Source organism: Bos mutus, chromosome X, assembly GCF_027580195.1.
Source record: "Bos mutus isolate GX-2022 chromosome X, NWIPB_WYAK_1.1, whole genome shotgun sequence".
NCBI lineage: Eukaryota > Metazoa > Chordata > Mammalia > Artiodactyla > Bovidae > Bos > Bos mutus.
The window spans coordinates 122,694,970-122,712,085 of NC_091646.1; the positions used below are offsets into that span (position 1 = coordinate 122,694,970).

The 17,116-nt window shown below is 47.2% G+C and overlaps 1 protein-coding gene across 3 annotated transcripts in view; it reads left to right on the forward strand.

The window, feature by feature from the left end:
* The window catches only part of SH3KBP1 (SH3 domain containing kinase binding protein 1), a 332,811-nt gene extending 316,219 nt beyond the window's left edge, over positions 1-16,592 (forward strand). For all 3 annotated transcript variants that reach the window (XM_070365436.1, XM_070365437.1, XM_005897720.2), the window contains 5 exons: positions 1,766-1,875; positions 5,278-5,406; positions 11,406-11,674; positions 14,477-14,540; positions 15,544-16,592. In XM_070365436.1, coding sequence (XP_070221537.1) covers positions 1,766-1,875; positions 5,278-5,406; positions 11,406-11,674; positions 14,477-14,540; positions 15,544-15,585 — 614 coding nt within the window. In that variant the 3' untranslated portion in view covers positions 15,586-16,592. The remainder of the gene's footprint in view (positions 1-1,765; positions 1,876-5,277; positions 5,407-11,405; positions 11,675-14,476; positions 14,541-15,543) is intronic.
* The last annotated feature ends 524 nt before the right edge of the window (positions 16,593-17,116 follow it).

Genomic DNA, 17,116 nt, shown 5'->3' on the forward strand with positions numbered 1-17,116 from the left:
TCATGGTTCATAAAAGAGTGTATAGTCATTTGTGCAATGGCAGGTAAAGGACTGAAGACTACGCCGCAGGAAGGAGCAGGAAGGGACTTCCCTGGTGATCCAGTGGTTAAGACTTATGCTTCCAATGCAGGGGGCATGGGTTCAACCCTTGGTCAGGGAACTGAGGTCCCAAATGTTGTGGGGTGTGGGCAGAAGAAAAAAAGAAGTGATGGGACGAGACTAGAAACATGCCAGGTACACTGGTGGCTGGTGGTGGAGCCGGGATTTGAGCCCAAACAGCTTAGCTCAAAATCCAGGCCTGTCTTAGTCTACCAGACCTGCCATGACAGAACTTAAGCGACAGACATCTATTTCTCACAGTTCTGGAGGCAGTGAAGGCCAAGATGAGAGCACTAGCAGATGCTGTGTCTGTTGAGTCCCCTCCTCCCGGTTCATGGACTGTGTCTTCAAACAGCAGAGGGATAAGTGGGTCCTGGTGTCTTTCTCTTCTTAGAAGGACATTAAACCTATCCACAACTCCAGGCATCCTATTCTTGCACAACAACTCCCCAAGTAGGAAGGAAGAGGAGGTTTAGAGGCAGAGAGGAAATCCTTTCCTTTCCCAGTGACCCAAATTGGGCTCCACGGCCACCTCTAAACCAATCACAGGCCACAAGAAGCAGGATCGCCATCACCAGATTAGTCCAAACAAGCTTCCACTGAGCACATTGTCCTAAAACAAAACTAGGGCTCTGTTGGGAGAATGGGGATCGTTTGGGAAGGCAGTGTCAGGCACGGCCAATAAAGCATGGTCTCCCGGTCAGGAAGAGGGGGTGTGGTCCCATTCACCAGCAGTAATGAGTCTCAAGGTCCATCCCTTTCTGCCAGCCATCCCTTTGTCCATCACACAGATATCTACACTTGGTTTATAGATTCCCAGAACTCTGTAGAACCAGGCCACCCCTTTTGCCTGATCTGGTTGAAGGAGGTGACAAAGTAAAGGCAGTGATGATCTGACTGAATGACATGCCGTTCATCTGAGACATCAGTCCTCGAGATGGGGGCACCCTGAGGACAGGCTCATTTCTCCCACGCTCACTGGGTTTACCTTGGTGTCCAGCTCTGTGTGGGGCACAGAGTCATTGCTCAGTCATCATGGAGAGATCGAGTGAGCAGACTGGTGACTGAAGATGATATTGTCTCCGCTGGGCGATGTGTCTGGAAACAGACTGGTATGGGGCTCTGTGAGTCATCTGAGGGAACAGAAGCTTGCTGTCTGTTTCCAGGCAGTTAAGAGTCTAGCAGTAGGGTGATGGTCCAGCCAGAGGACAAGGTTGCCCTCGCTTGTCTTCTGGAATCAACGACCAGCGTTCACTTGCCCAGGGATGTGGTACCTTGTGATAAGTTCTTATTGTATTATAACTACACAAATGTTGTATCTACCAAAATGGACTTGGCTTTGTGGAAGAAAGAGGAATCCTCCTTTATTTCTCTTTCTGTAGCTTTTGAAGATTTATGAATATAGCTATTGAAGGAGGGGAGAAAAATCATGGCTCTCTTTCCTCCATGTTAGCTTGTTAAACCGAGGTGGAAATGATTCTTTCATTCAGTTTGAATCACACTGATGAGGTGACCAAAGGATGTAAAACAACCTTAATAAATGATGAAGTATAAACCAGACATAAAGGATGATTATTAATGAAAAGACGTGCTTGCAGCATGTTAAAATAACCTTCCCTTACTCCTACTGATGCACTTTTAAAAATCTGTTGTCCTTTTGTTTTAGACCTAGAAGGTTTTGACTCCGTGGTATCATCTACTGAGAAACTCAGTCACCCAACCACAAGCAGACCAAAAGCCACGGGGAGACGACCTCCATCCCAGTCTCTGACGTCTGTAAGTGTCTCCTCGCTTCCCAAGGCTGGAAGGCAGGAGAGATTGGGGCCTCTGGCCAAGGGCTGTGCTGCGAGTGGCTGACTGGAGGACCCTCTGGGAGAGGGAGGTCTATGAGCTACACTGTTGGCTGGAAGCAGTTGGAGAGTCTTCTGGAGTCAGGCAGTACTTCCTTCTTTTAGTTCTTTGTGCATCTGCCAGTGAGGTGGGGACTCCCTCGTGCCCCTCTCCTCCTCTGTTCTTCCATGGATTTTTGTTTGAACCTGAAGTGAAATCGGTAAGGGGAAAAAATGTCATGTTTTCTGATGGGAAAGGAGAGTAAGGCTGGGTTGGTCTATAAACAAAAGAGAACTTTTGAGGGGAAGAAAGGGTAAGCTGCTCTCCAGTGCTTGGCAGCGGCCCAGCATTTTTCTCTCAAAGCCCTGTCCTCAGCACCCCTGCACAGAACCCCACGTAGACCTTTAGGAGATGGGTTTCAAACATACCAGGCACCTGATCATGCAGGAGAGAACAGGCAGAACACTCCAGATAACCCAAAGAAGTTTTCGTTTGGGTCATTTTGAATAACTTTGTTTCTTATTCAAAACTTGTAATGTATTTATTGTACCACATCTGAAGCACAAAAGGGGTGAAGAAAAAAGTAAGTTCCCTGTAGTCTTGTTCCCAAGAGCTAAGACCTGTTCACCTCCTGTTGTGTATCTTGCATTTCTTCAAAATAGGCCCACACAGAATACATGGCTTTGGAAGTTGCTTTCCCCTTCCACTGTGCACCTTCTCCCCATCGTGCACCCCTCCCGTCACGCCACAGTGAATGTGGCTGTCCCCACACTCTAGCCTGGGAATACGTGGGCGTTTATCTAGCCAATGCAGTGTCTCTGGACATGTATGTTTCCATTCATCCTAAACACTGAAGTGAAGGTCACTGTAGAAAAATCGTGATGCTTCTGCAAGCAGCGTATGTATGTGTGTGGGTCTGTCTGTCTCTATATATTGAGTTGCCTTGTCCTTGCTGGGACTGTGGGACTAAAGCCTTCACCCAGATACCAAAGAATTAACCTTTTTCAGGTTTCTCAGGACACTTTCTAATGATCCCACCTAAGGAGTGGTCATTTAGAAGAAAACAAATGCCACTTCCTTTGAACCTCGTCTCTCATATCCACTGAGTCTGGAAGTGTGGATTGAGTGGTCCTGTTTTTCCTCATTGTAGGAAGCATATCTAACTGTGTATTGCCATCTTTGGGGAAGAAAGGCTTGAAAACATGGCTTACTTTTTTACTCTTACAGAGAGAACTGTGTCAGCACCACCTTCCTTCCCTCTCAGCTTTCCACACCCTCCTTAAACACTTCATCAACACACACACTATTTAACTGCTTCTTAGTATCTCTGTATTTAAATATTCCATTCTACCTCTGATATATTCTCTATGCATCTTTCACCATTTTTGTTTTCTGTCCAAATTCTTCTCAGCTTTTCAAGATCTAGAGGATCCTGAGGTATCAGGATTAAACACAGAGAAGTTTGAGTTTCCACCCGCCCTCCTCCCCGCAACCACACTCTTGGTCCCTACAGCTTGTGTCTGGGGGTTCGGATACATTTGGGGGAGACTGGGTAAAGGCATGTCATCTTCACCCCGCCTTTAGATAACATGTTTGTTCATTCACTCATTCCACACATATTGATGGTTATCTGCTGTGGGCTCAGCTCTGCGCCAGGTACCAAGGCTGCAACTGGGAATGAGATAAATATGGTCCCTGTCTGCAGAAAGCTTATGAAATAGTGGCTCAAACTTTGATATATTATATGAAACAATTTTATTTGTGGACTTAAAGCAGCAAGATACATTTGTGCTTTAAAGAAGTACAATTACTGTACTCTTTCCCTTCATTCCTGTCCATTCCTGTTTACCCTTCTTTCCATTAGCGTGTTCCCATTAGGTTTTTCATAGCAAGATGGGACTACTGTGTATGGACATATTCCTAAAAGGCAATTGGAGGGAATGATGGAGGAAATACATTAGTCATGTCTCTGTAGCCTGGGGCCTCTCAACCTAGTGTGAGCTTTTTATTGAATTCAAAGAGCCAGCATTGATTGACAGCTCATGAATCATAGGTTCTATAGGAGGAAACTGGCTTTTTGAATAAAATCTGAAAATAAGAGGCATTATAAGGTAGTTAAGCTTATAGTAAAAGAAAGCTTGGTTGGGGGGATGTAGGTAATTGGATTTTCAGATTAACTGAAGATTAACAAACAAGACCTTTTCATTTTAAAACATTGCTTAAACATTCCCTCAATGTAATGCGTAGTAAGTAGAGTAAACAGAAGAAAATGAATAGTATTTGTAGGTCTGATTTTTCTATAATGGAGCCACATGGTGACCCTGAACACGGCTATTTTTCCCACTGCAGAGGTGGAAGGCGCAGAGGCAAGGCTGAATAGGAGCTCACCCAGCAACATGTCTGGAAGATTCCTCCTTGCCGCAGGAACTCTTCTTTTTCTCTGCTTTGTCCTAAAATAAGGAAATTCTAACATAGTCATCTTCTTTGACCAAGTGATTCCAGTGAATTGGTTTTTGTTCATCCAGCTTTTTCAATCTTCACAGCAAGGCAGAAAGGGTAGGAGTGTTTCCCCATATTTCACCAAGAGATGCTGCCATTCTGTAAATACACCTTAGCAGAGATGGAATCCAGAATGGATAATGATCGTCCATGGCCCCGAGGGCAGCGTTTTAGCAGCAGGTAGCAGATTAGACATGAGCATGGTGTGCTGGCAGGCAGGGCGGTTCTCTGGGGTTGCAGATAACACTGCTCACTGGACTGCAGGGTTGCTGATCCCTTACTCCCAGAGATGGTTTCCTCTCAGACAAGTCCTTTCAGGCACTTCACTATGCAGCAGATTCGGTGGTTCTGAGAAAGGATCAGGAGGGAAGGGAGGAGAGGCGGGTTAGAGGCAGCTTCCTCTCAACCTGAACGTCCTTCCCCATTGGACTGTCCACCCTGTGAGAGCAGGGACTGTGTCTGGCACGTCACTGTCAAGTTCAGTACCAAGCTGAGTGCTTGGCACATGGTAGCAAATGTTTACAAAAAACAGAGGATCTCTGAGGGATGGAGGGAGCTGGAAAAGATAGATGGATAGGTGGATGCTTGCACAGATGAAATGACCAACAGGCATCAGTGGAAAGATCCCATAGAAAGAAAGATCCCTGGTCAAGGAAATCGTCTTAGTCCCAGTTCTGCCACTCTCTCTAGCACACAGATAATAGCACACTTTCTGCCTGGCATTATAATGAAGAGACAAACAAAATATAACTGTCGAGTGCTTTGAAAAGCATACTGCATTATGTTAACAAAAGCTATGTCAGCTAAGGTGTAACTCTGACAAAAGCATTTTCTTTTGGCTTTATCCAGTCTTCCCTTTCAAGCCCTGACATCTTTGACTCCCCAAGTCCTGAAGAAGATAAAGAAGAACACGTTTCACTTGCACACAGAGGAGTGGACGCATCCAAGAAAGTGTCGAAGACTGTTACCATATCCCAAGTGAGTGGCCAGCCGTGGTGATGGTGTCCTGGCAGCACGGGACCCCTGCCTTTTCGTGTCTGCTCTGATGATGCATCATAAACCAAACAAGAGAAACAGATATCTTAGTCATGTGGAGCTGCTGAAACAAAGTGCCACAGATTGGGTGACATAGAAACAACAGAAATTGGTCTCTCCCATTTCTGGAGGCTGGCTGCCTGAGATCAGGATGCTGGCGTGGTTAGCTTCTGCTGAGAGATCTCTTCAGAAGTGCAGACTGATGACTACGCTTTGTATCTTCATATGGAAGAAAGAGGGTGAGAGAGCTCTTTGGGGTCCCTTTTAGAAGGGCAACAACCCATTCATGGGAGCTCCACCCTCATGTCCTAATCACCTTCCAGATATCCCATGTCCCAATACCATCCCAAGGGGAGTTAGGGTTTTCACATTTTGGGAAATTTTGGGAAGACACATTTAGTCCATTACAACACACAACACAAATTTTTTGTCATTCTTTGATGACAGTGATGACTTTGGTCATCAAAGTCCCTAAGGAATGTTACAGTCTCCAAAACTGAGCAGAATCCCATGTTTTCTCTTATGGCTTGATCCCCTTTTCATACAGGCAACCACATACACATGCACACACACATATTTCCTCACACATCATCACCATCACAACAACCAAAACAGTTTTACAAAGATTGCATGAAATATGTTAAATGCTGTGCCCTCTGCCTACAGATTGTGACTTTTATGTTCAAAACTGGTGGTGTCACAAATTACAATTGGCAGTTCATGAATTTGAATAACTAATGGGATTTCTTACAGAAAAGCTTATTTGGATTCATTTATTAGGATACATTTATAGTCTAAAAACATTTTAATTTCACTGCATGCCCAGGGATAGTATAGCTCTTTTATTATTGGCTTATGAGGAACAAAGAACACATTGTTTAGCAACTGTGTGTGGCTTCTAAAGGTTATCCTAAACAAGTTCCGTTCATCCTGTGATTGTGAAGTATGATTTTAAAATGCCATATTCTCATACTGAGAGAAGCTGGACAATTGAAGTTATTTTCTTTAAACATTAGCAAGTGCTTTCTGTCTAAAAACAGAAAGCAGATGTCATTTTTAAGGCACTCACAACAGGAATTAACACAAAGAAATCAAAGGTGATGTGAAATTTTCCTTCTCATAGATTTACGGATTTACATGTATAGATTTTCTTAAAAAGCTGATATAGTCAGAAAAAATATGATCCTATAAAGCAGATCGATTGTAATATTCACAAAACTGAAGCAGTCTGCCTTTATAAAAGGATTCCATTTGCAGAAATTGGATTTAGATCCGTTTTTCCTGGTGACCATAGGAATGCCTAGAGTTGCACTCTCGCCCACGTCTCTAGAGTGTCTCTGTAGCGACATCTACTGGTGGGCATTGGCTCTTCACATTTCTGAGTTTTACTGTTCTGTTCCATTTCTCTTTCCCAGAGTTGTCATTCTTATTTCTTGCTTCTAGAAATTCCTCTTGAACTAATTGATCAGGACATTTGGTGGCCTGTACTCTGTGAGGGCTTGTAACAAACACGTGTTAGCTGAAGTGATTTGGGAGGGTGAGTCACATAGGAAATGCAAAGAGAAGCGTCGATCCAAGAAATGTCTGAAAGTCACTGTGAGGACATGGGTGGGTTGAGGGATGTATGTGAGAATACAGGGTGGGAAATGAGGAAGGGTATGAACTTAGGAGTAGAAAAGAAGCAAAGAAAATCAGGCCAGGAGAGAGGACCCTGAGACTCGGGCACAGGCAGCCCTGGTCACATTACCAAGCCTAAGGGTCCAGCTGATATCATGGGAGGGGATTGAAGCTCAGTTCTTCCACTCCTGAGCTCTGAGATGTGGGGAATTTCTCAACCACATCCCTAAGCCTCAGTTTCCTGCTCCATAAAGCCTGTGTGCCAACTGACCCTCATTTCAGTTGCCCAGCCAACGTCTGGCATATAATCAGTGCTCTGTAAATGTCAGCCCCTCGCCCCTCTTACTCTAACTCCTACTAACAATCAGCACAGGATGGTGGCACATTCTCTCTGGCAGCAGAAAGCGATTTTCTCAATGATAACTTGGCAGAGAAAAGGCGAGCAGAAAGGCTGGTAACGATGGCCCATCTGCTTCTGGCGGACTCTGCCCAGTTTCTCCCTGCAGCACAGCCTGAGTCCAGGCTCAGCCTCCTCACCATGCCAGCCCAGCCCCATCTTGGCTCCAGCCCTGGGTGCCGGCTGCTGGAGGGAGTCCCGGCTGTGTTGCCCAGCCTCACCAGCAGCCTCAACTCCCTCACCTCCCACCATCCTGTCTACTCCCTCCCCGCTCCCCCCGCCTATGATCTCACCTCCATAGGCCTGCGTCCTGCCCCTCTTCCCTCCCACCCGTGTTTCTCATGCTCCCTGTGCCCTCCTGGCCCCCTCAGGCCTCTGACCTCCCTCTCCATCAGACCTCCCTGTCTGTATCCTCCATCTTCACCTTGGCTCTTACCTTCAAGAAGTCTTCCAGCTCAGGGTCTCCCCTGTCTTTGAAAGCAAATCCAACCCTTTCTTGATCCTGTTTCCTCCTGAGGCTTCTCTAAGAACTCTCTCTTTCTCCTATCTTCCTTTCTCAGCCGAGTGTTTGGAAAAGGAGTTTTAAATCTGCAGGCCATGCCCCTCACCTCCCCTGCAGCTGCCAACCTGCCTTGACCAGAATTCACTCTCCCTTGGCTCCACCAATCGGCTCCCCCAGTTTTGCTCTCAGCGCCTCTGGAAGCTCCTCCAGGGGGCCCTCTTCTGGTCTGGCTCCATTCCCTCTCTCACCTCTCCATCTCAGCCCCCAAGAGCCCTCCCCTCTCTCTCTACCTCTTCAATCCTGGGCACCTGTAGGTTCTATCAGTGGGCCTCTTCTCTTCCTGTTCTGTGTCATCCACCCCCATGGCTTGCACTTCATCTGGTGATTTCTCTGGCCCAATTCACTTTTTCAGTCACTGACTGCTGGGGACCAGCCCCAGCTGATCCAGGGTATTCGAAGGAGAGACGGCCTAGGCGACTATTTATATGCTAATTAGAGATATAGAGAACAATAGAATGAGGATAGCTCAGTAGGAAAATTCAGTGGAGAAAAGAAGCTGAGTAGCTTGGTTTACGCGGGAGACCAATAAAACTTCAAGACAAGAAGTTTGCACCACTTACGTAGGCCGCAGGCGCCCTCTCGAATAGCGGAAGGTGCCTCACCCTAGACACCTTCTCGAGTGGGTCTTAGAAGCCCAGGCATAATTAGTAAGCGTGGTGGGTTCCGCGCTCCAGATGGAGACTCAGCTGGAAGTTAAAGGGAAGAATGACATGGGGAGACCAAGCGCTGGTGAACAAGGCCCATAGCTTTATTTTCAACAGGGGCTTTTATACCCTAAGTTACACATAGAGGATAATAGGGGATGCAAAGTCAGCAGTCTTTGATTCTTATCAAAAACCAAGGTTTCTTTCCTGCAAATTTATCGTATACAAATGGTTTAGGTGATTTACATCATCTTCTGGCCAGAAGGCCTACTAACATTTTATGACTCTTGACAAGGACTTATCAACAAAGACTTATTTTCTCTAAGAGTAATTATTTTAAGGTTTGGCACCATCTTCCAAAGATAAAATTGCATTCCTATAGGGCAGATGTGTAATGGGTTTACAACAAAGGAAAGAATTTATTACCTTAAGGGTCTAAAGTTACTAACACCAAGGCCACTACTTATTTTTTACTATATACCAACTATTAATTAATACACATTCAAGGATACAATTCAGGGGATGTGAAAACTTGGCAACAAGCATTGACTCATCAATGAATTCCTTTACTAGTTTATTCTGACAGTTTTTAACTCTCTGAGAGGCTCTAAGCGATTTGAATATCTTAAGCTTCCCGTGCCTCTGGAGGCTGGGAGACTGTAAACAATCGTATGCATAGCTGCAGGAGTCCGGGTAAACTTGGCAGGCGAGTTAGAGAGCCATCTGAGGGGTTTGGATTTAAACACTCCTAATTGCCCAGGAACTTTATTAATTGGAGCTGTAAGTTAACTCTTTGACAGAGAGAGAGAGAGATGGTGGTAGGGGACAGCCCCCAGTAAAGTCAGAGGTGAGAGCACAAAGCAATAAAGTAGGCAGACTCTGGTTTTTGGGGGGAAAATGCTCGAGAATATCCGGGGGGACTCCTGAGGCTCGATCCCGCCTTTGCGTATGCCGAGCCTCCTTCCTCATGACCTTTGTCACGAGTGGAATGCCTCACCGGCTCCCCGCAACTGACTCTGCCCATTGGACTTCCCCTTTGGCTATCCATCAGGCTCCTAAAATTCAGTGTGTCTGAAACTGAGATTGTTCTTTGGGCCTTCGGCCTGTTCTTCCTCTCATGAACGGGTCAGCCTTAGTGCCTCCTTCCGCATCCCCACCCGCGGCCCTCGGTCTGTACCTCATCTCACCTGCTGTGGCCTGTCTAGGACCGCATCCTCGTGACTGTGGGGTGTCTGCTCCGGGAGGGCAGGGCTGCAGCTCTTGTTTGAATGAACCTGCCATTGCCACATCTCTCTAAACTGTCTTCTCTCTAGACTCCTGGCCACTGCCTGAGGGAAACCCTCACTGTGTCTGGCTTTCACTATATGAGAGTTCCCAGAAAGTGTCTAGATCTCCAGACCCGCCAGCCCTTCGGCCTTTCTGCAGCCATGGTGACCTTTGCTTGGAAGCCGATCTTTTATCCCTTTCCACAAGCCCCCTGTGCCTCCCTAGCCTTAACTGTCCCGGAGGGCACACCCCACCTCTCTCTTGCCCCCTGACATTCTAGCTTCCTCTGACTGCAGTTCACTCTTTGGTCTCTAGGCCTTTGTCTCACACACTGCCCCCTCTCACGTCCATACATGATGTGTGTGGTCATGTATGTAGTCATGTATGGTTGTTAGAGTTGGACTATAAAGAAAGCTGAGTGCCGAAGAATTGATGCTTTTGAACTGTGGCGTTGGAGAAGACTCTTAAGAGTCCCTTGGACTGCAAGGAGATCAACCAGTCCATCCTAAAGGAGATCAGTCCTGGGTGTTCATTGGAAGGACTGATGCTGAAGCTGAAACTCCAACACTTTGGCCACCTGATGCAAAGAACCGACTCATTGGAAAAGACCCTGATGCTGGGAAAGATTGAAGGTGGGAGGAGAAGGGGATGACAGAGGATGGGATGGTTGGATGGCATCACTGATGTGATGCACAGGAGTTTGAGTAGGCTCTGGGGTTTGGTGATGGACAGGGAGGCCTGGCGTGCTGCAGTCCATGGGGTCACAAAGATTTGGACACAACTGAGCAGCTCAACTGAACTGAACTGCCCCCTCTAGAACCACCCCACTTCTGACCACCTCCTGGTCCTCCTCCTCATCCTGACCCTCCCTCCAGGAAACTGGGTCTTTCCTGGTTGCTTCCCTTCCTGTCTGTGCACTCGCCCATCATTTGCAGTGTGTTGGTTGGTCTATCTGCATCTCACTGGGTTCTCAGCCCCTTGAAGGTCAGGAAAATGTTTTACTCACTTCAGAGTTTGAAGAGCCTAGCAGGTCCATGGGCCTCTGGACAAGTACATTAAATCAATTAGGAACTACCTGTTCAGAAAGGTGGCTAAATTTAAAATACATAAAGGGATGAAGGAAAAAGGAGAAGGGGGCAGCAGAGGTTGAGATGGTCGGATGGTATCACTGACTCAGTGAACATGAATCTGAGCAAACCCCAGGTGACAGTGGAAGACAGAGGGGCCTGGCATGCTGCAGTCCATGGAGTCACAAAGAGTCAGAGCAACTGAACAACAACAAGGGGTTGCCTGCAGCAAGCAGGCCCTTGAGGGCACGCGGAGGAAGGAATGAATGTGTGGACCATGTGGAGGGCTTCAGGGCAGGTGATGTAAACGGAGCATCGTAGTAAACAGGGCAGGGCAGTGCCCCACATGCCTCCCTGGCCTGAACCCTGTCTGTCCTGCCTCATTGCAGGTCTCCGACAACAAAGCGTCCCTGCCACCGAAGCCGGGGACCATGGCTGCAGGCGGCGGCGGGCCGGCTCCTCTGTCCTCGGCAGCATCCTCCCCTCTGTCATCCTCTTTGGGAACAGTTGGACACAGAGCCAACTCCCCGTCTCTGTTCGGCATGGAAGGCAAACCAAAGATGGAGCCTGTGGCCAGCAGCCAGGCAGCCATGGAGGAGCTGAGGACGCAGGTCCGGGAGCTGAGGAGCATCATCGAGACCATGAAGGACCAGCAGAAGTGAGTGTCTGCAGCCCCTTCTCAAACCACCTCCTGGGGGTGCTTTCCGCAGGTCAGGGATGAGTTCTGCCAGCCTGGGTCCCAGCCTCCCTGGGGATGATGGCAGCAGGGGCGGGAGTGGGCGGGTGAACCCCAGAGGCTTCAGGTAGCTCAGTCGCACCTGGGAAGGGCCCAGGCTGGCCTCAGGGTGGATGAGGAGGAGTCAGCCACGAGGACCAATGTGCTGAGCAGGCTGTGAAAAAGATCTTCACATCCCCAGAACACGTGGTATGTACATGCACCACTGCTTAATCAGCCCAGCGGCCTTCTGGCATCAGCGAAATTGCCATTTCTTCAGTTAGCTGCCCTGTGTAGGAACTGGCTTGCATTTAGGGACACAGAGTGGGAAAAAGATGCAGGGACTCTTTCAACCTGAGGCTCGACACTCGGCACACACACCCCACCCAGGACACTGCGTGCAGTGACAAAAATGGTAAAAAGGGCTGGGAGTCGGGAGGCACTTACCTGAATAAACTGAGGCACAGAGGGTTTAGGGGCCCGTTCGCTCTTTCTGGAGGGAACAGGTGAAGCACCTGAAGGAGGTGTTTCCTGAAAGGGTCTCCAAAGGCGACCTAGCACCCCAGCTGGGGAGCAGCATGGCGGCTTCACAGGCACCCGCAGCCACGCCCTGGGGAGGACACCTGAGGCTGAGCACCTGCCTACCACTGAATGTTCATGTTCTTTGGGGAATAATTGGGTTCAACCAAGTTAGTTTCTTCTCTAGAGCACTGCTCAGAGCCTTCACTGTGCCTGGGAAGACAGAGGCTAGTGTATGTGGTGTTTCCCAAATGTACAGCACCGTCTTTTCCCCAAATGTACATCATTGTCTTTTCCCCGGAGCATTCTAAGATAAGGCTCCTGTGGAACTCTGAGCCCTGCGGCTGTATCCTGCTTCTGTTCCGCTCAGACTGGAGGTGTCCCATGTCCCCTGCCTGGCAAGGACTCATCAGACAAATATGCAGAACTGCAGGATGGGACTAGAGTGGGTCTTGAAGGGCCGGCCAGGCTGCCCCTATTTCCTCCAAGTCCCCAGCTCCTAGCTGTCCCTGCACAGGAGAGCTATGGGTACCCACAGGCCCCATCCATGTCCAGGCAACAGGTGTCCCCGGCCTAGACAGTGACCCCACAACCCCAGTTTGTCCCAGAGCACTGGTTCTCAGCCTTCTGACCAAGATGAATCAGCCACTCCTGGATCCAGGGCTTCCTGCCTTGGGGCCCTCCTTCTGGGAAGTGCCTAGAACTTTCCTGCATGTCTGAAATGCCCTGTGCCTGAGTCCTGAGTGCAGAGTCACCAGTGCCCGGGGGCTGCTCCACCCCATGTTGCTCTCTCCACTCTGAAGCCTGGGCGTGGTCGGCTGGAATTGTGCTTCCCAGCCAACTTCTCAAATCAGTCATCACAGTGGCTCCTCTCCAGGGCCTGGCCTCCCTGCCCCAGGGTGCTGGGTCCCCACCAGTCTCCCAGCTTAGCTCTCTGTGTCACTTTCCGTGCAGCGTTCAGCTCAAGTCTGTGCTGACTCTCCTCATTCCCAAACCTGAAGTTCTCGCCTCCCTGTTCTGTCCTGGCTCTTCTCCATCAACTCCCCCATTGTCTCCCCTCCTCATAGACACGTACCCTTTTTCACTAGTTCAAGACGTAGCAACTTCCTTCACACCTCCTTCCCCAATGAACTCCTCCACCTGGACTCGACTCCCTCCTGGAGTTGTGCCGTGTGTTTCAGACCCCATCTTATACTTCTCTCCTAAACCCTAAGTTGGGCCCACTGAGGTCGTGGTACACAGCGTGTGCATGAATAAATACATGGACAGAGCGTGACCAGTGCATGTCAGAGAAGCCAGTGCGTCGACCACAGTACTGGGACACTGGTCCAACTATAAGGACCACATGGCGCACGTCTGCAGCGAGCGGATGCCGTATAAGGCCTCTGCGGTCTTTGCTTTCTAATTTCCCAGTCTAGTTTGCACACGTGCACGTGTAAACTGGAGTGTCTAGTACCTTAAATGGCGCACAGCTCTCTGACCAGTTAGCATGGTTGTAGTGACCTCAGTCTAGAGCCTGGGTTTGTGAGATGATTCGTTTTGTTCTACTTCATTATTTAACGTTAGAAAGGGCACTGGGCTTTGTGTTCTAACTTGTGTCTACTTCGTCTGTGACATAATTACCGTATCCTTAGTTCAGTTCTTTGACCTGCCAGTTTTTAGGTGTTCCTATTTGTAGGATTCTGTGAGAATATCTGAAAACATATTGCTAACCTTTTAGTAATTTAAAATTCTGTGAAAATACAGGAAATATATATATATATATATATGCATATAGATGTGTGTGTATATGGGGAGCGGTAAAATGTCTGCAATGAATATTGTTAATGTAAGTACATGTAAGGACCAGCAATTCTGGAAGAAAGGACTAATTAGAGGGAAGACGACCAAATACAAGCCTGGATACCTAGAGACTAGACCCTGGGCAAATCAGGCCACCCCCCTGAGTCTCAGTTTCCCCTTCTTCTTCTAGAAGAAGCTTTACATTAAGGGATTTCCAAGGTCACATCAGACCTATTATTTAATGGCTGCATATTTGGGGAGCCCAGAAATAATGGCCTTTCTACACCAGGCTCTAAGCCTTAGCTGTACAAAGAAAATAGTGTAATGTTCTGTCCACATCTTCTTTGTAAAAGGAATAGATGGATTTTGTAGTGATAAGAGATTTCTTATCTCCTGTTATAGAAGTCTGGGTTTTGTTTAATGTTACTGCCATTTGCTTTCCAGACGAGAGATTAAGCAGTTACTGTCAGAGTTGGATGAAGAGAAGAAAATCCGGCTTCGGTTGCAGGTGGGTCCCTTGGGATCCTGTTGCCCCATGAGAGGCTCAGTTGAGGGTGGGAGCAAAGTCCGGGCTTTATTTTGAAAATAGATGAGAGTTATTTTTCTACCGATTTAGATGGGCTTCCTGTGACAATTGTCTTAGAATGACACAGCCTTACTCACATCCCCTCCTGGGACCCGGGAAGTCTTGGAGAAGGGAAGCATTAGCAAATGTGCCCCCAGTTGGGTTTCTCATTTGGAATCCATCTCTATGAAAACTACCCCCAACCCCGCCGTTTCCAGAGGCCTCATTGTCATAACTACCAGAGAGTGTGGGGCTAGGGAGACCCATTGGTATTTCTGTCATGCGGCCATTGAAGCTCAAAGGACCACAGCTGTCCACACTTGGTGCCTGCTCTTTATTTCTCTACTTCTGCCTGACAGCTGTGTCTGTCCTGAAGGGTATCAGAGCTCTGTCCCCCTCTGGCCTCTCTCTGGCCTAACTCAGCCATGACTGAAGGCCAAATCGTGTAGGAGTTGGAAATGGTGGGCTTTCTGCTCTCACGCAGTCAGTTCCTTTGGGGGTGACTGGGATCCATGGTGTTTAAAGGATCGGTAACTGCATGCCATCACTTTGGGGGTGCTCATAGACATCCCCTTGGGCCCAAGCACAGTGGCCTTCCAGCCCTGCCAAGTGGTCCAGTGTGTCAGGACAACTTTATCCACCCTCTGACCAAGAAACTGGAATTATTGTTGTATTGTTGCTTTTGACAAATTTTGGACACTTGTAGCTGGAGAATTCAAACATCTACCCTCTCCTCGAGCTTCACATCAATATGCCTATTCTTTTGGTTTATGTCATTTCTGGGATTGTGATCAACTCTTCATTCAGATACCATTTCACTCATTTCACCTTTCAAACTGTCAGGTTGATTCTTTTCTTTCAATCAACCAGGCTGCTTATCTTTCCAGCTTTTATCTAGCCAGCCAATTGATTGTGATTTTGTTCGGCTCTTGTTTTTCCTTTGTAGATGGAAGTTAATGACATAAAGAAAGCTCTTCAATCAAAATGAATACTTGATAAATGAAATGTTGCATTATTCATCCCGAGTCCAAGACTCAAATTTTCTGCCCCAGCCAAAATAACCTTGTGCCAAAAGATGAAAGGTTTGCCTCAACACGTCCCTGTTTGAAAGATTAGCACAAAAGTCTTGATAGCACAACACAAATTCCATCCAAGAGGAGATTCTTCCCCATGGTATAGTCCTGGGTCTGGCACTGGTTGTGACTTAAACAGAGCAAATTGTGCTAAAGGCTTTTTTACTATGAGATCTCACGCGAAACGAAAACTCAGGCAGTTTAGTCCATAGTGGTACTATTTTGATGATATTTTCCATTAATAAAATGTAATTTTAGATTCTTCGTTTACAAGCTTTATAATTTTATGATTTTTTTTAAAATCGTGTTTTGCCACAGATTTCCCCAGTGTTTGTACTACACGCAGTCCGGAGTGAGCATCCCATTCTTTTCGCTTTATGTGAAAAGCTGCCTCGCTCTGTGTCCCCCTCAAGGATTCTATTACATATGCAATTTTAGGTCCAACCTGTCCCTTCTCCTGCCAGCAAACCCCACCACCCTAAGATAAATTTTAGCTTATATATGATGGTATATTTACAAAAAGAGAAAGAGAAAATCTGGTATTTGCAATGATCTGTGCCTTCTTTTTACCACCCTCTTGATTGGAGCTTTTGTGATGCAGCTACCATGATTTAAAAGACACACACACACACACATGTTTTTTCTAGCCACTTATCAAAGTCCACTAGAGGCCATGTCTTCAAAGCTTCTCTCGCCTAACCAAAGGTCCTAAGAGGAGACAGCTGTGAAGTTGGGCGCGCTCTTTGGTACCAGCTGTGACTTTTAAGTTCTAGTTTTAGGTTGTTCATGAACTAGAAATGTCACCCCTGCTTGATTTTTCATCAGCCAAGTTAAACCCCTGCTTCCTGTCCTTTGCACCTTTTGAGTGAACAGAATATGCATTATTAAAGCAAAAATAAATAAAAGTAAAAATGAAAACCAAGGGGGGGGAATGTTGTATTCTTTCCTGCACTGGGTCATCGTGTGTGCTGTTGTGGAAACTGTACTCACATAATGTCATTTGCCTTGCTTTCTTGTAACCCTTTCCTCAGGTCCAAGAGAAAGGGGGGAGGCGCTTGTTGAAGTGTAGCCGTTGGCTCACTCTTGCATTCCTGGAATTGCTTTTTCTGACCCAAGGAAACTGGTGTTTGCTTGTCTGCTTTATCTCTGTAGCCAATGAAGAGTTCAGCCTTAGACTCTGTAACTGTTTTCTCATCCTTAGCTGAAAATAAGGGAAGTATACTGTATTGCAAGACTGTTTGGGGATTGGGGTGTGGGGGGTGGTCCCTTCATGGCCCCTGAAGATGTTTTATGTGTTTCTAAAAAGCTGCTTTGTCCATTTCCTGAGTTTTAAAGTGAAGCTACTAAACATCAGTAGATTCGCACAATGACAAAGACTGAAAATTGATGAAAATGAAGGAGTGATGCAAAAAAAAAAAAAAAAAACCCCAACCACATGTTGATCAT